Raw genomic sequence first — 24,931 nt, 5'->3', positions numbered from 1 at the left:
CAGCCTGACCAACATGGTGAAACCCCTTCTCTACTAAAAATGCAAAAATTAGCCAGACTTGGTGGCAGGCACTTGTAATTCCAGCTACTCGGGAGGCTGAGGCAGGGTAATCACTTAACCTGGGAGCAGAGGTTGCAGTGAGCCATTGCACTCTAGCCTGGGGCACAAGAGTAAGACTTCATCTCAAAAACAAACAAACTAGTAGATGACATGGAGTAGCTATAGCCTTTTCTGAAAACTGATAAAGATATATATTTAAGGTGCAAATGAAAACAACTGAATAAACTCATTTCATAAAATATGACTGAAAAAAGGCAGCCAGGTGCGGTGGCTCATGCCTGTAAACCTGGCACTTTGGGAGGCTGAGGCAGGTGCATCATTTGAGCTCAGGAGTTCCAGACCAGCCTGGCCAACAGGGTGAAACCCCGTCTTCTACTAGAAATACAAAAATCAGCCAGGCATGGTGGCAGGCGTCTGAAATCTCAGCTATTAGGGAAGCTGAGGCAGGAAAATCTCTTGAATCCAAGAGGCAGAGGTTACAGCAAGCTGAGATCACACCACTGCACTTCAGTTTGGGTGACAAAATGAGACTTCATCTCAAAAAAAAAAAAAAAAAAAGCCATGAATATACAATGTATGTAATAATTTCAAATTAATAAAAATTACCCAAGAAAGCACCTGATCATTTCACTTAAATCTCTAGAAACGCACATAGTTGACAGTCAACTGTTTTTTTAGTACCAGGTTATACCCATTAAAAAGGCTACTATTAAAAAACAAAAAATAACAAGTGTGGGTGAGGATGTAGAGAAACTGGAACCACTATGCACTCTTGATGGGAATATAAAATGGTACAACTAGGGTGGAAAAACCATGGCGATTCCTCAAAAAACTAACAACAGAATTACCATATGATCCAGTAATTTCACTTCTGGAGATATACCCAGAGAACTGAAAGCAGGGTCTCAAAAAGATATTTATATGCCCATTTTCATAATAGCATTATTCACAGTAGGTAAAACATGGAAGCCACCCAAGTACCCATCAACACATGAATGGATAAACTAAAGTAGTATATTCATACAGTGGAATATCATAGAGCCTTAAAAAGGAAAGAAATTCTGACACGAATGAACCTTGAGGACATTATGCTAAGTGAAATAAGCCACTCACAAAAATACAAATGCTGTATGATTCCACTTATGTGAGATATTTAGAGCACTAAAAATCACAGTCAGAAAGTAGAATGATGGTTGCCAGGGGCTGGAGGAAGGTAGAATGAGGAATAGGGAGTTATTGTTTAATGGGTATACAGTTTTAGTTTTACAAGACAAAGAGTTATAGAGAGAGTCGGTGGTAATGGTTACACATTATTAATGTATTTAATACCACCGAACTGTACCCTTAAAAATGGTTAAAATGGGCCAAGCACGGTGGCTCGCAGCTGTAATCCTAGCACTTTAGGAGGCTGATGTGGGCAGATCACTTGAGGTCAGGAGTTTGAAACCAGCCTGGCCAACATGGTAAAACCCCGTCTCTACTAAAAAAATAACAAAAATTAGCCGGGTGTGGTGGGCACCTGTAATTCCAGCTACTAGGGAGGCTGAGGGAGGAGAAGCGCTTGAACCCAAAGTGCAAAGCTGAGGTCACTCCATTGCACTCCAGCCTGGGCAACAAGAGTGAAACTCTGTCTCAAAAAAAGGTTAAAATGATAAATTTTCTTTTTTTTTCTTTTTTTCTTTTTTTTTTTTTTTTGCGACGGAGTCTCGCTCTGTCGCCCGGGCTGGAGTGCAGTGGCCGGATCTCAGCTCACTACAAGCTCCGCCTCCCGGGTTTACGCCATTCTCCTGCCTCAGCCTCCAGAGTAGCTGGGACCACAGGCTCCCGCCACCTCACCCGGCTAGTTTTTTGTATTTTTACTAGAGACGGGGTTTCACCGTGTAGACCAGGATGGTCTCGATCTCCTGACCTCGTGATCCACCCGTCTCGGCCTCCCAAAGTGCTGGGATTACAGGCTTGAGCCACCGCGCCCGGCCGATAAATTTTCTTATGTATATGTTAATACAATTTTAAAAATTGAAAAAACAAACACCCTTTTGGGAAATTAGAGAAAAACAACTGCCTTTCATTTGGAGTCTGCCTTTTATCGGGGTATATATGGTAATTTAAGTTACACAGGACCAGGGAGGTTTTTCCAAAGAGCTTCATACATTACTCAAATTTGAGAAACATTCTTAGAATTCTCACTCCAAGTGAACATCCCATCCGTTAACCAAAGAGGCCTATAGTTCCTTCTAGTTAATACCACTCCTATCCAGCCTTTCCTATGTCCACTGCCACAGTCTTAGTTCAAGCCCTCAACATCTCTTACATGAATTACTGTATCTCACACCTCTTGGCCTCTTTGATATATAGTCATCCCTCCAGTATCCATGGGGTATTGGTTCCATTACCGCCCAAGGATACCAAACTTTGAGAATGTTCAAGTTCTTCATACAAAATGGTACAGTATTTGCAAACAATCTATACTTTAAATCATCTCTAGATTACTTATAGCACCTAATACAATGTAAATGCTACTACACTGCACCTAATACAATGTAAACAGCTGTTACACTGTAGAAAACAATGATAAACAGAAAAGTCTATACATGTTCAGTAGAGATGCAACAATGTTTTCTTTTTCCCTGAATATTTTGTTTCTTTTTGCTGGAGTGCAGTGGTACCATCTCTGCTCACTGCAACCTCTGCCTCTTAGGTTCAAGCAATTCTCCTGCCTCAGCCTCCCAGGTGGCTGGGATTACAGGCGTCTGCCCACACCCAGCTAATTTTGTATGTCTAGTAGAGACAGGGTTTCGCCATGTTGGCTAGGCTGGTCCTGAACTCCTGACCTCAGGTGATCTGCCCACCTTGGCCTCCCAAAGTGTTGGGGATTACAAGGCATGTGCCACTGCACTGCACCTGGCCTTTTCCCTGAATATTTTCAATACACAGGCTAAATTCACCAATACAGAACCCATGGATATGGAGGGCCGGGTGTACCTTCAACACAGCAAAATAATGTAAGTTCAATTGTCTATCTTCCTATTTCAACAGTTCTGTCTTACTGACTGGAAAAGTTTTAATCCCTCTCAAGCTGCATACAAGATTTGTTCCTTACCCCTCTCATTTTATATCCCTCTACTCTCATCTCACCTCTGTATCATCCCCTCAGCCACATGGACCTACCAGCATCATCTAGGCAGTTCCCTTGGTAGGACTTTATAAAGCCCTATCTTTGCATGATTTGGATAGCGGTTGGGACAACCAACCAAACACCCACCTTTCTGTTACGTTCTGAACATCTCCCCTCCCTCCTCACTCTGAAGCAGGAACAAATATATACTTTTCCAGTGAGTCATAATCTCTACCCTTGTCTCTGCTAGCTCTTCTGTCTCTCAAACTTTAAAAGCTCACTCAACTAGCGCAGATCTCACTTTTGTCATCCCAGTTACTTCTTCCTAAGTTCTCAGTGGAGCTGAACCAAAAGTTAAATTGTAGTATATACAAATTTAACATTCTAAATATCATAAAACACTTTAAAAAATGAAATATCAAAACAAAAACACAAATGCAACTTTTTGAAGGAAAGGAAAAGTTCTAATATCCCCACAGCCAACCTTATGTTATGCAACTAAATACAAATTCTTCGGGCAAAAACAGCATAAATTTGATAAACAATTTCAAGACACATATGCTACCACATTCTTACTCATAAAACCTGAGGCTTTCAGTGTTTCCCTAATATTTGTACACTGTCTCCAGTTACATTGTTGTATTATCATACTTCTTCTTTTTTTTTTCTTTTGAGACAGAGTCTCGCTCTGTTGCCCAGGCTGGAGTGCAGTGGCGCCATCTTGCCTCACTGCAACCTCCGTCTCCCAGGTTCAAGCGGTTCTCCTGCCTCAGCCTCCCGAGTAGCTGGGACTACAGGCGCCACCAGCATGCTCAACTAATTTTTGTATTTTTAGTACAGATGGCGTTTCACCGTGTTGGCCAGGATGGTCTCAATCTCCTGACCTTGTAATCTCCCCACCTCGGACTCCCAAAGTGCTGTGATTACAGGTGTGAGCCACCGCGCCCGGCCACATTATCATACTTCTTAAATGCTAGTCTGTAAAAGTTCAGTGGGCCAGGCACAGTGGCTCACGCCTGTAATCCCAGCACTTTGGGAGGCCAAGATGGGTGGATCACGAGGTCAGGAGATCAAGACCATCCTGGCCAACATGGTGAAACCCCATCTCTACTAAAAAAATACAAAAAAAAAAAAAAAAATTGGCTGGGTGTGGTGGCATGTGCCTGTAATCCCAGCTACTCGGGAGTCTGAAGAAGGAAAATCACTTCAACCAGGGAGTCAGAGGTTGCGGTGAGCTTAGATTGCGCCACTGCACTCCAGCCTGGCAACAGAGCGAGACTCCCATCTCAAAAAAAAAAAAAGGCTGGGCGTGGTGGCTCACATCTGTAATCTCAGCACTTTGGGAGGCCCAGGCGGGCGGATCACGAGGTCAGGAGATGAACACTATCCTGGCTAACACAGTGAAACCCCGTCTCCACTAAAAAAATACAAAATATTAGCCAGGCATGGTGGCGGGCGCCTGTAGTCCCAGCTACTCGGGAGGCTGGGGCAGGAGAATGGTGTGAACCCGGGAGGCGGAGCTTTCAGTGAGCCCAGATCGTGCCACTGCACTCCAGCCTGGGAGACAGTACAAGATTCCGTCTCAAAAAAAAAAAAAAAAAGTTCAGTGACTACTGTACTCTACCATTTTAATTTAGACAGCAGCTGAAAATTAAAGGTTTCTTACAGGAAGACTACTGTTGGCTGCTTGTTCTAGTAGAGATGCACAATCTGTTAACATCTGCCTCCCAATGAACCCTAAAACTAGCTTCTCAAGGTATGGACCAAACTTCCTTTTCAGAGAATTAAGTGGCCAAATTTACACTATTTTGGCTCTTGTCTAAGTGCTCATACTGCACTACAGCACCACAAAAAAGCAGAAAGAACATGTTGATGGTGAAATTAAACTCACTTCTGCCATAACAGCAACCAACGCTGGCTACTTTCACTCACAAACTTATCTGGTCATAGGAAATTCAACTTACACCAGGCATGGTGGCTCATGCCTGTAATCCCAGCACTTTGGGAGGCTGAGGGGGGCAGATCACCTGAGGTCAGGAGTTCGAGACCAGCCTGGCCAACATGGTGAAACTCTGTCTCTGCAAAAATTAGCCAGGCATGATGGTGGGAGTGTATAATCCCAGCTACTCGGGAGGCTGAGGTGGGAGAATCACTTGAACCCAGGAGGCAGAGGTTGCAATGAGCTGAGATCGCACCATTGCACTCCAACCTAGGCGACTGAGCAAGACTGTCTCAAAAAGAAAAAAAAAAAAAAGGAAATTCAACTTAAAAATGCCACTACATACAAATACTGTTGCCACCCTTTCCACCACCCTTCACCTACCAGAACTCCAATGCCACTGCCAGGGGAACCATTTAGAGAATTTGTGGGTTCTGATGAGAATCAGAAACTTGTGAAGTCAATCCTCAAGCAAGCAGGCCTGTCAACATTTTAGTCTGCCTAGCCCAAAAGTCTTTTCCTAGGTGCCTATTTTTTTTCATGTTATTATGCTGCCTAAAATACTTCCAATTCAGAGATTAATTTGAGTAAACAAACATCCTATTTAAAAATATGAAGACTTACTAGAGTTAAGGATGTATCAATCATTTCATAATCTAAATTAATTCAATCACATTGCCTTCTCTTAGAAGCTAGTAACAATGAATTTAGAGTTGATACACAGAGGAAAAGGGTGTTGATTTAGAAGAAGAGGGATATAAGTAGCTTTAGTGTCACAAGTGCCTTTCAGGGAAGAGGTAAGAAAGGCCTGCAGTACCACGTGAGGGCAACTTAGGGCATGAAAAGACATTAAGCACCTGGAGCCACAGACACAGCAAGAAGTTAAAATTAATGTATAAAAACCTTTGCCTCTGCTCTGCCTTTTTTTTTTTTTTTGAGACAGAGTCTGGCTCTGTCCCCCAGACTGGAGTGCAGTGGCACAATCTCGGCTCACTGCAAGCTCCACCTCCCGGGTTCGCGCCATTCTCCTGCCTCAGCCTCCAGAGTAGCTGGGACTACAGGCGCCCGCCACCACGCCCAGCTAATTTTTTCATATTTTTAGGAGAGACGGGGTTTCACTGTGTTAGCCAGGATGGTCTCGATCTCCTGACCTCATGATCCACCCGCCTCAGCCTCCCAAAGTGCTGGGATTACAGGCGAGAGCCACCGCGCCCGGCCTGCCTCTGCCCTGTCTTATGCCCAGTAACAAAGAGAAAATATTCTTCAAATTCCCTTCTGTACTCATGCTAAGGAGTACAGAATAGACATGATTTAGTAAGAGCCTGGAAACTACTCAGATAAACCTGGGTTTGACTCCTACTTCTGTCATTCACTAGTGTGACTCTGAGCAAGTTACTAATTTCTCTAGGCATCAGTTTCCTCAGTTATAAAATGGGGATTTATCAACTTCATGAAGTGCTACTGTGAATTAAGAGAATTCAGCTGGGTGTGATGGCTCACACTGGAATCCCAGCACTTTGGAAGGCAGAGGCAGACAGACTGCTTGAGCTCACAAGTTTGAGACCAGTCTGGGCAACATGGTAAAAAACCCCATCTCTACAAAAAATAAAAAGATTAGCCAGGCGTGGTGGCAAGTGCCTATAGTCTCAGCTACTCGGGAGGCTGAAGTGGAAGGACTGCTTAAGTCCAGGAGTTTTGAGGCTGCTGTGAGCTATGATCATACCACTCCAACCTGGGTGACAGAGTAAAATCCTGTCTCTTAAAAAGAAAAAGAAAATTCACATGAAAGAACTTGGGATACCTCTCAATCAGCAGTTAGCTATTAATAGACTGGCCAGGCACAGTGGTTCACTTGAAGTCAGGAGTTTGAGACCAGCCTGACCAACATGTGAAACCCTGTCTCTACTAAAAACACAAAATTAGCTGGGCATGATGGTAGGAGTCTGTAATCCCAGCTACTCGGGAGGCTGGGGTGGGAGAATCGCTGGAACCCAGGAGGCAGAGGTTGCTGTGAGCCGAGATCACGCCACTGCACTCCAGCCTGGGTGACAGAGCAAGACTCCGTCTCAAGAAAGAAAAGAAGACAAGGAAGGAAGGAAGGAAGGAAAGGAGGGAGGGAGGGAGGGAGGGAGACAGACAGACAGTCCCAAGTTTACGGTACTCTATATGTAAATGACATGGACGTGTAAAGTGTGAACATATATAGCTTATACATTTCTGACAGTGAACAGGCAGAGAAAGACATCGCATTTTTCTTTTTCTCACTCATCTGATGCTATGAACATGTGTCTCATTCGAGTTAAACACTCATTTTTTTAAGAGCAATACAATGAAGACAGCAAAACACTATTACACTAGAAAGTGAATGGTATGCATAGAGAACAAAATGATACATGCAAGGGATCTGCCTCAAAGAAATCTGTAACAGCACTCCTGTGTGACTGAGAAGCATTGAGGGCTGATATAAAGGCAGTAGAAAACTAAACAGAAGTACAGTATGTATTCTAAAATTTCTAAGATTCATAGGTCTATAGAGTTAAACATTACAAGAGAATTTATTAAAAGGATTCTACAGCGAATGGCATTACAATGCACAACAAATAAGACTATAGTAAAGGAAATAACAACTGTAATATTTTGGGGCAGATGATGTCAACACTCAGGGTCCAGAGTTAGAAGATGGGGAAAGACTATTTTGCCATCCTTTCTACAGTCTTCACACAACCATTTAATGTGAGAACCTAACCTTTAGGGAGCACATTCCTGAGATGGTTAGGTTCTCACATTAAATGGTTGTGTGAAGACTGTAGAAAGGTAACAATCTGAGGTCAGGCGCGGTGGCTCACGCCTGTAATCCCAGCACTTTGGGAGGCCAAGGTGGGCGGATCACTTGAGTCCAGGAGTTGGAGACCAGCCTGGCCCACATGGCGAAACCCCATCTCTACTAAAAATAACCAAAATTAGCTGGGCCTGGTGGTGGGTGTCGGTAGTCCCAGCTACTAGGGAGGCCGAGGTGGGAGAATCACTTGGACCCAGAAGGTGCAGGTTGCAGTGAGCCAAGATCACGCCACTACACTCCAGCCTGGGCAACAGAGCAAGATCCTATCTCTAAATAAATAAATAAATAATGTGACAGGATGACTTCCATCTTTGGATTCTGTCAGGACAGTGACCTGCAAGAGCTTTCCAAAAAAAGTGCCACTACACACACAGATTTTTTAAAAAGGAAGCACATGCTAAATCTTGGTAATTCTGAACAAAGGTAGTGCTAGAAAGAAGTCCATGAAGCAAAGTATACCATTCACTTTCTTAAATAAAGCCAAACTAAGCCATCTGTTCCTGTATCATCAGTTGTTCTTAGCGTAACACTTAGTGAATCATTTTAGAAACAGCAGCTAACTGAAAGAGAATTAAAGGTTCCAGTGGTTCTCAGTGTCGAAGCCCTGGAGGCATTCAGTAACATGAGAGACCATTTTTGGTGTTTCACGCCTGGGGAGTTGGGGACACTACTGGAATTTCATGAAGAGAAGCCAGGGGTGATGTGGTGGACTGAAAAATGTCCCCCAAAAGACTACTCGAACCTTCATTTCAGACTTCCAGCCTCCAGAACCATGACAGAATAAATGTGTGTTAAACCACTCAATTTGCGGTAATTTGTCAGCAAGGCAACTAAAAGTGTTAAACTTCTGGAATGGATAGAACTGTCCTACTGTAAGTGCCTATAACACTACCACTGAGCTACACAGAGGAATATGAAGAAGTGAAGGTTAACTGACAGGGAAGACGTTGAAAAGTAAGGAGGGCTAAATGATGTAAGGCAAGGAACAGTGATAAACAAGTTTAGTGAAGTTGCACATTTTACCTACACACCTGAGAGGTGCTTAACAATTACTGATGGATCAGCTGTAAAGAATTTGGACTTCTATCTTACTACAGTTAGAAGAACATAACTTTTTTTTTCTTTTTTTTTTAAGTGGGGGCTAATAAAACAAGTTTGACAAGTTTACAGATTTAAACTCTTTGCAAACTTGTTAAAAATGGGCTTATTGGGACTGGGCACGGTGTCTCACGTCTGTAATCCCAGCACTTTGGGAGGCCAAGGTGGACGGATCACCTGAAGTCAGGAGAGACCAGCCAACATGGTGATACCCCATCTCTACTGTAAGTACCAAAAAAAATTAGCCAGTCGTGGTGATGCGTGCCTGTAATCCCAGCTACTCAGGAGTCTAAGGCAGGAGAATCGTTTGACCCTGGGAGGTGGAGGTTGCCGTGAGCCAAGATTGCGCCATTGCACTCCAGCCTGAGTGACAGAGCAAGACTCCGTCTCAAAAACAAAAAAGAAAGAAAAAAAAATTTTTAATGGGCTTATTTTGAGGCTCCAATATTGTAGGCAGCAGCAGGGTAGCTTAATCTAATCTAGTCATCTATACCCCATGACAGGAGTCCTACTTTGTTTCTCACCACATGAACCCCCTTCTGAAACTTCCTTTATCTGTCCTTCTCTCCATCTGTCTTACACTTGCTAATGAATGGCACCAAAGGGCATTACTTAACCCAGCTGTGGCACACAATTTATGATGGCCATTTTCATGCTGCCATCTTCTAGTTTATATTCTTACGCACACTGTCTACACTACGCTCAGTGCCAAAAGGACAGTGACCATCTCCTCACTACCATCCAAAAACCAAAGTACAGCAGCCACAGAGACTTTTAAAACAATCATCCTCATCCCTCTACAGAAATGACAGGGACAAGAGGTTACTTTTCCGCTCCACATTTTCCCCAGCAATGATACCAAAGTAAGCTAAACTACTTGCCAAGGATATGGGAGTGGATGATAGTTGTGAGAAATAAGCTGAAATTTTAACCTCAGCCTCTAATCCTGGAGTTTTAAGCTTTCAAATATTGAAAACATTTTTAAATGCATACCAAAAAAAAACTAAGTGAGTACAGAGAAATTGAACTATTAAGTTAGGGGATAGATAGGGCAAACATTCGTCAGTTCACAAAAGGACCCAGTGGTGCAGGAACTAGTGCTAATGGTGGAAAATGCATGCGCCTAGGAGCCAAGATGCCAGAGTTCCAGTTCCTGCTCTGCCATCACCTAGGCCAGTGCTACCGAAACGGTAGTCCTTAGACCAGCTATCTCTTACTAGTCTGTGACAAGATAAAAATACAAATTCCAGTGGAAGCATTCAGAAACATTTACAGCAATTTGATAGAGTAATCTTATGTCTGTTGAATCTAATTAAAAGTTGGGGCTTGAAAGATTTATGGATGGTGGCCAGGCGCGTTGGCTCACACCCGTAATCCCAGCACTTTGGGAGGCTGAGGCAGGCGGATCACAAGGTCAGGAGATCAAGAGCATCCTGGCCAACATGAAGAAACCCCCGTCTCTACTAAAAATACAAAAAATTAGCTGGGTGTGGTGGTGGGCGCCTGTAGTCCCAGCTACTTGGGAGGCTGAGGCAGGAGAACAGCTTAAACTCAGGAGGTGGAAGCTGCAGTGAGCTGAGATCACACCACTGCACTCCAGCCTGGCAACAGAGCGAGACTCCATCTCAAAAAAAAAAAAAAAGATTTATAGATGGTACGTTATTACATGAAAAATGCCCCATATCATTAGTTATCTGAGAAATGCAAATTAAGACCACAATGACATATCATTACACACTTATTGAAATAGCTTTAAAAAAAAAAATGGCCGGGCATGGTAGCTCATAGTAATCCCAACACTTTGGGAGGTTGAGGCGGGCAGATCACTTGAGGCCAGGAGTTCAAGACCAGATTGGCCAACATGGTGAAACCCTGTCTCTAATAAAAATACAAAAATTATCCAGGCATGGTGGTGTGCGCCTGTAGTCCCAATTACTTGGGAGGGTGAGGCAGGAGAATCGCTTGAACCCAGGAGGCAGAGGTTGCAATAAACCGAGATCACGCCACTGCACTCCAGCCTGGGTGACAGGGTGAGACTCCATCTCAAAAACAAAAAACAGGCCGGGCACGGTGGCTCACATCTGTAATCCCAGCACTTTGGGAGGCCAAGACGGGCAGATCACAAGATCAGGAGATCAAGACCATCCTGGCTAACACGATGAAACCCCGTCTCTACTAAAAAACATACAAAAAACTAGCTGGGTGAGGTGGCGGGCGCCTGTAGTCCCAGCTACTCGGGAGGCTGAGGCAGGAGAATGGCGTAAATCCGGAAGGCGGAGCTTGAGTGAGCTGGGATCCGGCCACTGCACTCCAGCCTGGGCAACAGAGCGAGACTCCGTCTCAAAAAAAAAAAAACAAAAAACAAAACAAACAAACAAACAAAAAAACCCCAAGCGTGGAGGCTCACACCAGTAACCCCAGCACTGTGGGAGACCAAGGCAGGAGTTTGAGACCAGCCTGGGCAACACAGGAAGACCTCATCTATACAGAAAATAAAACATTAGCTGGGCATGGTGGTGTGTGCCTGTAGTCCCAACTACATAGGAGGCTGAGGCAGGAGGATCACTTGACCCCATGAGCTTGAGGGTGCAGTAAGCTATGACAACACGGCTGCACTCCACCCTGGGCAAGAGAGTGAGATTTTGTATCAAAAGGAAAAAAAAGACAACTAAAAATACCAAATGATGGCAAGAATGCAGAGCTGGAACTCTCTTTTATTATTACTATTATTTTTATTTTTAAATTTTTTTTTGAGACATAGTCTCGCTGTCGCCCAGGCTGGAGTGCGGTGGCACCATCTCGGCTCACTGCAGCCTCTGCCTCCCAGGTTCATGCCATTCTCCTGCCTCAGCCTCCCAAGTAGCTGGGACTACAGGCGCCTGATGCTACACCCAGCTAATTTTTTCTATTTTTCAGTAGAGACATGGTTTCACCGTGTTAGCCAGGATGGTCTTAATCTCCTGACCTCGTGATCCGCCCGCCTTGGCCTCCCAAAGTGCTAGGATTACAGGCATGAGCCACCGTGCCCGGACTATTATTTTTTTTTTAATAGAGATGGGGGGGGTCTCTCTTTGTTGTCCAGGTTGGTGTCAAACTCCTGGCCTCCAGCAATCCTCCCACAGCCTCTCAAAGCCACTATACTTTCCAAAGTGACTTTAGAAAGTCACTATACCAGAAAGCCACAAAGTCTTTGTCAGCTTCTTAGAAAGTTAATATAACTATTATTATACGATCCAATAAACACACTCCTAGGTATTTTTCAAAAGATATTCACACACTTGTATACTACTGTTTCTGGCTTTATTTATAATGTTCCCAAACTGGAAAGTATCCTTCATTTGATAAATGCATAAACAAACCACAGTACAACCATACAATGGTGTACTATTCCCCGATAAACAGGGAGGAGCTACGAACCACAACATGAATGGATCTTCAATGCAACAGCTTAAGAGCAAGAAGCCAGATTCAAAAGGCTACATATTGTGATTCCACTTACATGACATTCTGGAAAACAGAAGACTAAAAACAGATTAGGCTACAGGCAGCTCAGCCCGCCAAGTCCTCGCCTGGCTGCACGCCAGCCTGACCGAGCCACAGCCAGAGGACACAACAGCCCAACCTAGCGGGCCCGTCACCACCTGGTCTGGGGATCGTCCACCACAAGGGGCTGAGGTACAGCTGCCCTGGGAGGGCAGAAGGCCAGGCATGTGGCTAAACTGGCAGGTCACCGCAACGCGTAAATGTTTCCACGCCAGCAAACATTTACTGAGCATCTACCATGTATAAGAACACTGGCAACAGGCCCTCCAACAAGCCGGTCCCTGAGAGGAGCGTGTGGATAGTGCCTGTGTGGGCCAGCAGACCCTCTCTGGAGCTGCAGGGCCAGGCATCCCACTGGGATGGGTGGAGCTGGCCCCTCACCTGCTCCAGATTGTGGCCTGGCCACTGTGCCTCTTTTCTTGGCTGTGATGGGCATGGGGGAACTTGTTCCCCTCCTGCCTGACCATCAGGTGCCAGCTGGCTTCACTGTATCCTTGGGAAACTGTGGAGCTGGGGCATGGAAGAGTAGGGACACGGCAGAGGCCTGAAACTCGGCTCAGAGCCTCAGGGAGCATAAGGTGGGGCATAGCAGGACAATCCCAGTCTTGGAGACCAGTTGCTTACCTGCCTGGCCTTCAACCCCCATCTGACTTATCCACCTGACAGGGTGAGTAGATAAACCCAAAGTACCTTGGAGCACTTAAAGTCCTGCACAGATGTGAATTTTATCAACACTAAGATTCTGAAGTACCACAGGGACAGGAGAGCCATCCTGAAGCTAATTGTGTTAGCTAAACAAAGGACAAATTAGAGAGTAATTATTATTCCATTTACAAAATAATTTTTCACTTTTCTTTTTTCTTTTGAGACAGAGTCACACTCTCATCCTGCCCAGGCTGGAGAGCAGTGGCACGATCTCGGCTCACTGCAAGCTCCGCCTCCCAGCTTCCAGCGATTCTCCTGCCTCAGCCTCCCGAGTAGCTGGGATTACAGGTGCTCACCACCATGCCCGGCTCATTTTTTGTATATTTAGTGGAGACGGGGTTTCACCATATTGGCCAGGCTGGTCTCAAACTCCTAACTTCGTGTGATCCACCCGCCTCAGCCTCCCAAAGTGCTGGGATTACAGGTGTGAGCCACCATGCGTGGCCACTGATGTTTTAAGTGCCATGATATTCTCCTGGTTTTCCTCCTACATCTTTGGTTTTTCCTGAGTCTTCTCTGCACTTTCCTCTTTGCAGTCCCGCAGATGTCGGTGTCCCCTCAGCACCGTGTCCTGGAGTCTGCTATTTCCCACACTACACTCTCTCCTGCAAGGTGCCATCCTTTCTCTTTTCCTAATTTTTTTTTTTTTTTTTTTTTTTTTAGAGACAAGGTCTCTCTCTGTCACCCACGCTGGAGGGTAGCAGCAGGAGCACAGCTCACTGTAGCCCCAAAGTTCTGGGCTCAAGCAATTTTCCCAAGTCAACCAGGATTACAGGCGTGCACCACCAGGCCCAGTTAATTTTTTTTTTTACTTTTTGTAGAGACAGGCTCTTTGCTATGCTGTCCAAGCTGCTCTTGAATTTCTGACCTCAATTAATCCTTCCACCTTGGCATCCTGAAGTGCTAGGATTACAGGTGTGAGCCACTAGGCCTTGCCTCATCCATTTTTACAACTTTTTTTTTTTTTTTAAGACAGAGTCTCGCTCTGTCACCCAGGTTGGAGCGCAATGGAGCGATCTTGGCTCACTACAACCTCCGCCTCCCAGGTTCAAGCAATTCTCCTGCCTCAATCTCCTGATTGGCTGGGATTACAGGCACACGCCACCATGCCTGGCTAATTTTGTATTTTTAGTAGAGATGGGGTTTCACCATGTTGGTCAGGCTAGTCTCAAACTCCTGACCTCAGGTGATCCACCCACCTTGGCCTCCCAAAGTGCTGGGATTACAGGTGTGAGCCACCACGACCGGCCCCATTTTTATAACTTTAACTGCCATCAATATGACAGATTTCTCACACTTCTTTCTAGATCCAAATATTCATCTGCTTGAACAGCTCCATTTGGAAGTCTTATCAGCAGCACCTTAACTTATCCAAAACTGAGCTAACCGCCTTCTCCCCACACCTTTCTGCTATTCCATACCTTCATAAATAGCCCTGTTACATACCTTGGTGTCCAAAACAGAATCCTAAACTTCATTTTGACTCTGATTTCTTCCCATATCTTTTGGAGTCCACTTCTCTGCCACTAACTTTTTTCAGGACACCACTATCTATCTTTCCTGGGTTAATACAACAGTATTATACTGATTATACAATACTGATCTCTGAACCTATCTCTTCTCCACTACAGTCAAGTAACTCTTTCTTTAAAAAAAAAAAAAAAAAAAAGGCCAAATCAGATGTAACTCCTTTTTAATAAATACATTTTTAATATATTTTGTAGAGATGGGGTCTCACTATGCTGCCCAGGCTGATCTCAAGCTCCTGGCCTTAAGGGATCCTCCCACCTCAGCCTCCCAAAGTGCAGGAATTATAGGTGTGAGTCACAGTGCCCAGTCTCACTCTTCTAATTAAAACCCTTGACTCCCCACTATTCTCAGAATAAAGCCAAGATTTTTTTTAACATGGCTTACAAGGCCCAATCCAATCTCCCATTTATCTCCTGAAGTCCATTTATTGCACTAGCTGTGCTTTACTCATTTGGAATGATCAATTCCCTAAACCTACTGTCTCACCTCTCTCATCTGTCTGTATATATGTCTGCCCAATTCTCTTCCCAGTCTCTGCACGTTTCTCCTACCAGAAACATCTTCCAGATTTTAGGGATTTAGATAAAAAATTATTTCTTCTGGGAAGCCTTTCTTGACCTCCCTCTTTAGTGCTCCCGTATCAGCTCCTTACCATTCTCTCACTGGATTCTAATACCTGTTCATGTGTCTCTATTCCTGTTAACCTTTAAGCTTTCTGAGGACAGACACCATGGCTTGCTCACAATTGTATCCTTAAGATATGAACCACGCCTGGCACACAGCAGTCTGTCAATAAATAATGAATTTACTAATAAGATTCCATTTGCAACTCAAAATTACCTCCCTTAAATTTCTGAAACTTCAGCCAGGCGTGGTGGCTCACGCCTGTAATCCCAGCACTTTGGGAGGCTGAGGTGGGTGGATCACCTGAGGTCAAGAGTTTGGGATCAGCCTGGCCAACAAGATGAAACCCTATCTCCATTAAAAATACAAGAAATTTAGCCAGGCATTCGTGTCTGTGGTCCCAGCCGCTTCGGAGGCTGAGGCAGGAGAATCACTTGAACCAGGGAGGCAGAGATTGCAGTGAGGCAAGATCGCACCACTGTACTCCAGCCTGGGTGACAGGGTGAGACTTGGTCTCAAAAAACAAAAAAAGAAATCCTGAAACTTAATTATCACCTATTGAAACTATTGTTAAAATTCCTCAAGTTTTCTCTTAACATCTATAATACTGTGACCACCTTTCCAGACACAGAGAACTTAATCACATTTTAATATTAACCCAAGAGAGAGGAAATGTTCCGTACAAAAAAATATGAATGAGGCTGGGCACAGTGGTTCACACCTATAATCCCAGCAGTTTGGGAGGCCAAGGTGGGAGGATCACCTGAGTTTGGGAGTTCACGACCAACCTGACCAAAATGGAGAAACCCAGTCTCTACTAAAAATACAAAATGAGCCGGGCACGGTGGCGCATGCCTGTAATCCCAGCTACTCAGGAGGCTGAGACAGGAGAATTGCTTGAACCCAGGAGGCAGAGGCTGCAGTGAGCTAAGATCATGCCTTCGCACTCCAGCGTGGGCCACAGAGTGAGACTCCGTCTCAAAAAAAAAAAAAAAGGAATATGAATGGAAATTGGCCATCAAGCTAACCCATGACAGTTCCTAATTTTTATAATAAATATGTACTCACTCAACAATTTGAAAGATTAAGGCCTCTTCTACAACTGAGGTTCTATAATTTTCTGAAGTATGTGATTGCCACTATGCACAAAGCTCTATGAATTTCTGTACCAGTTACCTCTTGTACTCTTCTTAGCCTCTACTTTCTATGCCCTCACATTTGTCCTTACCTTCTAGTTTATTCTGCACTTGTTCTATAGTGTCTATGTATCCCTCACCTTCACTCCATGAATTATTCTGATTACACATGTGCACTAACGTATATGTGTGGTAGATGTCAGCCCAAAGTTGGTGCTAATGGAATACTGCCATGGCTCAAAATACTTTTAATTTAATTTAATTTTATTTTTTTGAGACAGAGTCTCACTCTGTCGCCCAGGCTGGAGTGCAATGGCCCAATCTCAGCTCACTGCAACCTCTGTCTCCTGGGTTCACGAGATTCTCCTGCCTCAGCCTCCTGAGTAGCTAGGATTACAGGCGCACACCACCATGCCCAGCTAATTTTTGTATTTTTAGCAGATACAGGGTTTCACCATGTTGGCCAGGCTGGTCTCAAGCTCCTGACCTCCGGTGATCCATCTGCATTGGCCTCCCAAAGTGCTTGGCATTACAGGTGTGAGCCACCACACCCAGCTTCAAAACATTCTTTAAAAATTGCTCTTTAGGCCGGGTGCGGTGGCTCAAGCCTGTAATCCCAGCACTTTGGGAGGCCGAGACGGGCGGATCACAAGGTCAGGAGATCCAGACCATCCTGGCTAACACGGTGAAACCTCGTCTCTACTAAAAAATACAAAAAGCTAGCTGGGCGAGGTGGCTGGCGCCTGTAGTCCCAGCTACTCGGGAGGCTGAGGCAGGAGAATGGCGTAAACCCGGGAGGCGGAGCTTGCAGTGAGCTGAGATCCAGCCACTGCACTCCAGCCCGGGCGACAGAGCAAGACTCCGTCTCAAAAAAAAAAAAAAAAAATTGCTCTTTCAGAATAGATCCAGCTGCATATTTTTCCTTCATGTTTTGAGAATTGATATGACTTCTGAAAGTGTTCAACAGTAATTCAAAGCCATGTATGATAAATCAGAGGAGATCAAACAGTAGTATTGTAAAATGTGGAATGACTATAAAAGTAACAAGACTGGTTTTCTTAGGTAGCAGTCAGCTGAAATCACACCACTGCACTCCAGACTAGGTGACTTAGTGAAATTCTGTGGGGTGTGGGGGGGATCCAAAAAGCAAGCATAAATGGCAAACCATGCTGTATATATAGCTTCTCAGTATAGTTACTACAAAGGTCGTAACTTATCTTGGCCACCTGCTTATCAGTCTGACCATGCAAAAACTGTTTACGGCATAATGTTAGTGAGAATTCCAGAACTGTGTCTTTTAGTTGGGCATGGCGGCACACGCTTGTAGTCCTAACTTGCTCTGAAGGCTGTGGCAGGAGATCACCTGAGCCCAGACGGTAAAGGATGCAGCAAGCTATGACTGTGCCACTGTACTCCAGTACTCCAGCCTGGGTGACAGAACAAGACTATCTTTAAAAAAAAAAAAGAAAAGAAATCTCAGAAATTGTATATACTATGATCTACAATGTAAAAATAAGTATATAAACAAGAAGTGGAATATGTAAAACAAATATTGCTGTAGTGAGAAGGAGGATTAGTTTTTTTCCCTTTTATCAAAATTATTTCAGCCAGGTGCAGTGGCCCAAGCCTGTAATCCCAGCACTTTGGGAGGCCAAGGTGGGTGGACTGCTTGAGCCTAGGAGTTCAAGACCAGCCTGCGCAACAAAGCGAGACCTGTCTCCACAAAAAATATAGAAAGTTACCCTGGAGGCTGAGGGGGGAGGATCACCTGAACCCAAGAGGAGGAGACTGCAGTGAGCCATGATCAGACCACTGCACTTCAGTCTGCGTGGCAGTGTAAGACCCAATCCGTCTCAAAACAACAACAACAACAACAACAAAAGTTGGTATGATATTGTCTTTTTAATAATCTTTTTTAATCAGCCATTACTGAACCAGGCACACTGATGTGCACCTGTAGCCCCAGTTACTGGGATGGCTGAGGCAAGAGGATGGCTGAGCCCAGAAGTTGGAAAACAGCCTGGGCAATAAAGAGAGGAGACCTCCATCTCTTAAATAAATAAATAAATAAATAAAAATCAAAAATCAGTCATTATGTCATACTCACTGAATCAGAGAGAGATCTGTTCTATTCAGTAAGAAATAAGACTTTTCTAAAATCTTTCAATTTTCCGTTCTATTTCTAAATGCCAAAGAAAAGAAGACTCACATTTATTTTAATTTTTTTCTTTTCTTTTTTTCGCTCCTGCCTAAGGAATAAGGACTCACATTTTTGATGATGCATTTGTTTTTTTTTGTTTTTTTTTTTTTTTTTGAGACGGAGTCTCGCTCTGTTGCCCGGGCTGGAGTGCAGTGGCCGGATCTCAGCTCATTGCAAGCTCCGCCTCCCGGGTTCACGCCATTCTCCTGCCTCAGCCTCCCGTGTAGCTGGGACTACAGGCGCCCGCCACCTTGCCCGGCTAGTTTTTTATATTTTTTAGTAGAGACGGAGTTTCACCATCTTAGCCAGGATGGTCTCGATCTCCTGACCTCGTGATCCGCCCGTCTCGGCCTCCCAAAGTGCTGGGATTACAGGCTTGAGCCACCGCGCCCGGCCGATGCATTTGTTTTTACAAGAATGTTGAGCTTCCAAGTAAAACCTCTGTGAAATCAGAGCATAAGCGATTAAGGTCACTATAATTCATCTAGCAATTAATAAATGTAAAATACCTTTTAATCATAAACACTACGATTTAAACATATGTGTAGAGAACTCCAAAAAAATTATTTTTAAGGCATGTAAAAAAGGCAAAAAGAAATCAATCATATGTTTCTTTTTTTTGAGACGGAGTCTCGCTCTGTCGCCCAGGCTGGAGTGCAGTGGCTGGATCTCAGCTCACTGCAAGCTCCGCCTCCCGGGTTTACGCTATTCTCCTGCCTCAGCCTCCCGAGTAGCTGGGACTACAGGTGCCAGCCACCTCGCCTGGCTAGCTTTTTGTATTATTTAGTAGAGACGGGGTTTCACCGTGTTAGCCAGGATGGTCTGGAACTCCTGACCTCGTGATCCGCCCGTCTCGGCCTCCCAAAGTGCTGGGATTACAGGCTTGAGCCACAGCGCCCAACCTCAATCATGTGTTTCTAATGGTTAATCGCTAACTTGTAAGAAGAATCCCAAAAATTATCAATAGAAATTCACAGTATTTCAAGAACACTCTAAGGTATCTTCCCTCTGTAGATTTTCAGATATCATTGTCTACTGATTGAGGGCCTCCAACTTGATCCAGAAATCAAGCTGTGTAGACTAACAGAAACAGAATTAAAGCAATTAAGTGTGTCAGTTCATCTCATCACACTTTAGTTTTTTTGTGCACCTAATAAAAATGTTGCAACAGAAGTAGTAAAGTGGCATTAAACCAATCAGAGTTTGGGAAGACTAGTAATTAGCATAAGAAACTGAAAATTAATTAAGTGGCTTTTAGGGCCAGGCACAGTGGCTCACGCCTGTAATCCTAGCACTTGGGGAGGCTGAGGTGAGTGGATCATTTGAGGACAGGAGTTCAAGACCAGCCAGGCCAACATGATGAAACCCCGTCTTTACTAAAAATACAAAAATTAGCCAGGCCTCGTGGCAGGCGCCTGTAGTCCCAGCTACTAGGGAGGCTGAGACAGGAGAATGGCTTGAACCCGGGAAGCGGAGGTTGCAGTGAGCCAAGATCGTGCCACTGCACTCCAGCCTGGGAAACAGAGTGAGACTCTGTCTCAAAATAATAATAATAGTGTGGCTTTTTTTCCTTCTTTTTGTTTTTTGAGAAATGGTCTTGCTCTCCTGCCAGGGATGGAGTGCAGTGGCATGATCAACTCACTGCAGCCTTGAATTTCTAGGCTCAAGCAATCCTTCCACCTCAGCCTCCCCAGTAGCTGGGACTACATGTCGGTGCCACTACAGCCAGCTCACTTTTTTTTTTCTGTATAGATGGGGCCTCACTATGTTTTGCCCAGGATGGTTTCCAACTCCTTGCCTCATGTGAATCTCCAGCCTCCGTCTCCCAAACTGCTGGGATTACAGGTGTGAGACACCACGCCAGGCCCAAGTGGCAACATAAACCATCTCTAGGAAATCTGAAGAAAGGATTAATAGTGATATTCACTTCTCTATCAGATTCACTGCGAAAATTTTTCTATATAAGCATAACGCATCAACACTAACTTACATACACAATAATCTTCTCCATAGCAATGATTTGTTAGACATTACGAAATCCTTTATATATTTAATAATTCAATCCTTTATATCTTCAATAATCCAAGCACAAAGTTTAAAAATATTAAGAGAAGTTATCATGTAACTCCTCACCCCAATTTTATTACAAATTTTACTTTACTAACTTTGACCTGATGTTCCACGCCCACAAGCTAGATAACAATGCGTCAAATATCTCGTTATCAATGCAAAGCAAAAAAATAAAGCTAGCTTTAATATAAAACTTTAACTAGTATACAATCTGTAGTAGTTAAAACAATACCAAATTTTACTTAACCAGATATTGCACGTTAAACTCTAGGAACATTAACACGGAAACATTCTCCGCATCTCACAAATTCCGAGATAAAGTACAGATCCGTTGAGAAAGGGAACTAACATTCTGACCTCCTTCCAAAATGACAAACTAGAACGGCAAAATTACACTCAGGCACACTGGAGTACTCTTCCCTCAAATCCCTCCACAGAGCACTTCATCATTTGCTCCGCCCTCTAATAACTCATGCAAGAAAAGTTCAGCACCATCAGAGAGAAACAAGACAGAATTCAGAGAATGGCTTTAGGGCCTTTCCTCCAGGCGGTAAGAGGATCTGCGTGTGCCCTTCGCAGGGGTCTAAAGGGAGAGAACAACCTAGGCCCAGAGTTTCGGGGAGACTGACACCCAGAAACAGATTTACTCTCAAAGAAGTTTCTGCCGCCATCCCTATCTTATCAGCAGGAGGCCCCGGCGCCATCGTCTCCGTCTTTATGATTTTATTATGGGGAGGTGGGAAACGCCACCCAGGATTCCTCCAGGCCTCCCCGATTCAGCTTCGGGGTTCCCCTCCTTCTTCCCTCTAAGCCTCAGTCCCTGAGGTCCTCCTCAGCACCCCCGTTTCTGGCGGCCTATCCCCCACGAAGTGTAAAGGCACGGCCGAACCCACCGGCCTCGCCGCGAAGGCGGGAGGGCCCGAACCCGCCAGGGCCACGGCGATGGCTCCGAGGGGCCCGGAAAGGGGAAGGGCAGGCCGGGGACCGGGACAGAATGACCTGGCCGGGGAAGAAAGGCAGAAGGAGGTGAGGAGAGGCACCGCACCGCAGGGCTGCACAGAGAAGGCAAGATGATGAAGGAGGAGGAGGAGGGCGGTGGCCCGGGTGCGGCCCCCCACTCCTCCCGCCCCTGGGTCCCCGGGCCGGCGGGGGCGGCGGACTCGGCCCATTCCCGGGTCTGGGCTGGCGGGGGGTTGGGGGATCTCCCTCCACACTACTAGGAGACAGAGAACGAGGGTCTCGGGAGCGCGGGGGGCTGTCTCCCGCCTGAACCCGGAGACCCCGACGCCGTCGTCGCCTCTTCCTCAGGAGGGAGGACGGGAGCGGTGGGTAAAGCCCGAAGGAGGAATGCCTGAAGGTAAGGGGAAGCCCGGGGCAGACCCGCCGCCCGCTCCGGACCCCCCCCTCCACCTTCCGGTAACCGCGTCTCTTACCGGTGATGGCGGTGAACTGTTGAATTAACCCCTTCAGCGCCGAGGACGCCGCGGAGCCCCCGTGGGCAGCCATCTTACCGCCGCCGCCGCCGCCGCCGAACAACAACACAGACACACACGGACTGCCCTCCCCCACCTCGCCGCGCGGTGTGCGCAGGCGCATTGACCGCCCTCAAGCCCCGCCCCGCCCCCAGCGGTCTGCGCAGGCGCACTTGCCCACCGGTCCGGCGCGCTCCCCGCTCTCGGGTTGGCTGCTCGGTTGCTGCCTGCCCGGTGCATCGTTTTTGCCACTGCTGGTGCTTGCCTCTCCGGGCTCCAAGGCTAGTCTCGCAGGCGCAGGGTCGATTCCTACATTCCGAAGGAAGCTTCGGTCTTGGCAGATATTTCGCATTTCAGCTTCGCGAGCTTTATTGACGGCCAACTCCGGTAACTGTATTTTTTCTGCTTCGCAGTTGCTCCGCGCTCTGTTAGGTCCCATCAAAATACAAACCCTACCTCCTCGCTTTGAAGCGACTCTCCCCGTCCCCGCCCCCGCCCCCCAGCCTCTAGACTAATGGCTTAGCTCACCGACTGGCGAGTGAAATTCCAGAACCCTTCATGCCAAAGAAAGCACCTAGCGCAGGGTTGACACCCAGTAGGTTTTCATCAGCGGTTATTTAGTCTGCTTTCCTTAAATAAATTGGCCATCACGTTTCCCGTTAGCGTCTTAGTGAGACCCCAAGAGGTGTCATGTGTATAAAAAGAAATTCTGTATATGCAACAGAGTTAAGAAGACATATAGAAAGGAGACTGGAAAAGTGTGCTCAAAACGCTGGTAATGGCTACCTTCAGAGAGGAGAACGATCGGCACGATGGTCAAAGCAGACTTTACTTCGAGTTTCTTATTTATCTTTTTATTTTTAAACAAACATTATTGGCCGGGCGCGGTGGCTCATGACTGTAATCCCAGCACTTTGGAAGGCCGAGGTGGGAGAATCGCTTGAGGCAAGGAGTTCGAGACCAGACTGGGAAATATATCAAGAATCCATCTCAAAAAAAAAAAAAAATATATATATATATATATATATGTGTGTGTGTGTGTGTGTGTATATATATTCGTGTGTTACTTGAATAATTTTAAGTATTTTGTAAAACAGTTACATGAGTGGGGTGCGCTCAAATCTAAGGATCCCCCACCTTGCCCATAAAATTAAAAGAGATTCCGTGATGCCGGACGCGGTGGCTCACGCCTGTAATCCCAGCACTTTGGGAGGCCGAGGTGGGTGGATCATGAGGTCAGGAGTCGAGACCATCCTGGCTAACACGGTGAAACCCCGTCTGTACTAAAAATACAAAAAAATTAGCCGGGCATGGTGGCGGGCACCTGTAGTCCCAGCTGCTCTGGAGGCTGAGGCAGGAGAATGGCGTGAGCCCGGGAGGTGGAGCTTGCAGTGAGCTGAGATTGCACCACTGCACTCCAGCGTGGGCAACTGAGCGAGACTCCCTCTCAAAAAAAAAAAAAAGATTCCGTGTGATTCCGTTTGTTTTAGCCTCCCACCTTCCAGCCTCCACCCATATATTTTGCATCTAAAGAGGAAAATGACCCAATAAAAGATGGGATGAGCTATCTGAAGAATTGACACATCTTAAGAGTAAATATGCTATTGGGGAGAATTTAAATAGCCATGTCAAATCAAAGGGTATAGTGTTTTGTTTTGTTTTGTTTGTTTTGTTTTGTTTTGTTTTGACAGGGAGTCTCTGTTGCCCAGGCTGGAGTGCAGTGGCACAATCTCAGCTCACTGCAACCTCTGTCTCCCTAGTTCAAGTGATTCTCCTGCCTCAGCCTCCCAAGTAACTGGGATTACAGGCACGAACCACCACGCCCGGCTAATTTTTGTATTTTTAGTAGAGACGATGTTGACCAGGCTAATCTCAAACTGCTGACCTCAAGTGATCCGCCTGCCTCAGCCTCCCAAAGTGTTGGGATTACAGGCATGAACCATTGCGCCCGGCCGGGCTGTAGTTTCAAGACGATATGATTAATGTAAAAGAAAGCAGACTCCAGTAATCCCAGCACTTTGGGAGGCCGAGGCGGGCAGATCACCTGAAGTCAGGAGTTCGAGACCAGCCTTCGCCAACATGGCGAAACCCCATCTCTACTGAAAATACAAAAATTAGCCGCTGTGGTGGCACAGGTACCTGTAATCCCAGCTACTTGGGAGGCTGAGGCGGGAGAATCACTTGAACCCGGAAAGCGGAGGTTGCAGTGAGCCTAGATCATGCCACTGCACTCCAGCCTGGGTGACAAGGCAAGACTCTGTCTCAAAAAAAAAAGTATTTTAAGTTAAATGACAGATTGGTCCTGGCACTGCCTTCCAGGTTGCTGCAGTTCTCTAGATGGGCCGAGGAAGGACAGGGACCAGTCATGAATTTCAGAAGCTGATTCCTTCACATTTGATGCAGAGGTGCCAAAAACACGCAACGGAAGAAAGTCAAATCAAGAAAGTGTTACCTCTGTCTCCCTAACCCTTCATCCTGAAGGCTGAGTCACTAGCCAGCCATGCATAATCAAGCTCCACATAAAATGGTATAACACCATTAACTACAAAAACTAACACAGTGATTACTGTACCTCCATCAGATGGAGAAGCTAGCATTGA

General features: G+C 45.6%; 1 protein-coding gene and 1 pseudogene across 2 annotated transcripts in view; one reads left to right on the top strand and one right to left on the bottom strand.

Annotated features, from left to right (window-relative positions):
* UBXN7 (UBX domain protein 7) overlaps window positions 1–22,437 on the bottom strand; it is a 78,488-nt gene extending 56,051 nt beyond the window's left edge. The window contains exon 1 of the mRNA XM_023214822.3: window positions 22,293–22,437. Coding sequence (XP_023070590.2) covers window positions 22,293–22,365 — 73 coding nt within the window. The 5' untranslated portion in view covers window positions 22,366–22,437. The remainder of the gene's footprint in view (window positions 1–22,292) is intronic.
* On the top strand, window positions 21,231–23,322 carry LOC111544340 (annotated as a pseudogene). Its single transcript, XR_004228868.1, has one exon. The product of XR_004228868.1 is annotated as a collagen alpha-1(I) chain-like (transcript).
* The last annotated feature ends 1,609 nt before the right edge of the window (window positions 23,323–24,931 follow it).

Source organism: Piliocolobus tephrosceles, chromosome 2 (assembly GCF_002776525.5).
Source record: "Piliocolobus tephrosceles isolate RC106 chromosome 2, ASM277652v3, whole genome shotgun sequence".
Lineage (NCBI taxonomy): Eukaryota > Metazoa > Chordata > Mammalia > Primates > Cercopithecidae > Piliocolobus > Piliocolobus tephrosceles.
This window is presented reverse-complemented; position numbering and strand designations above follow the sequence as displayed.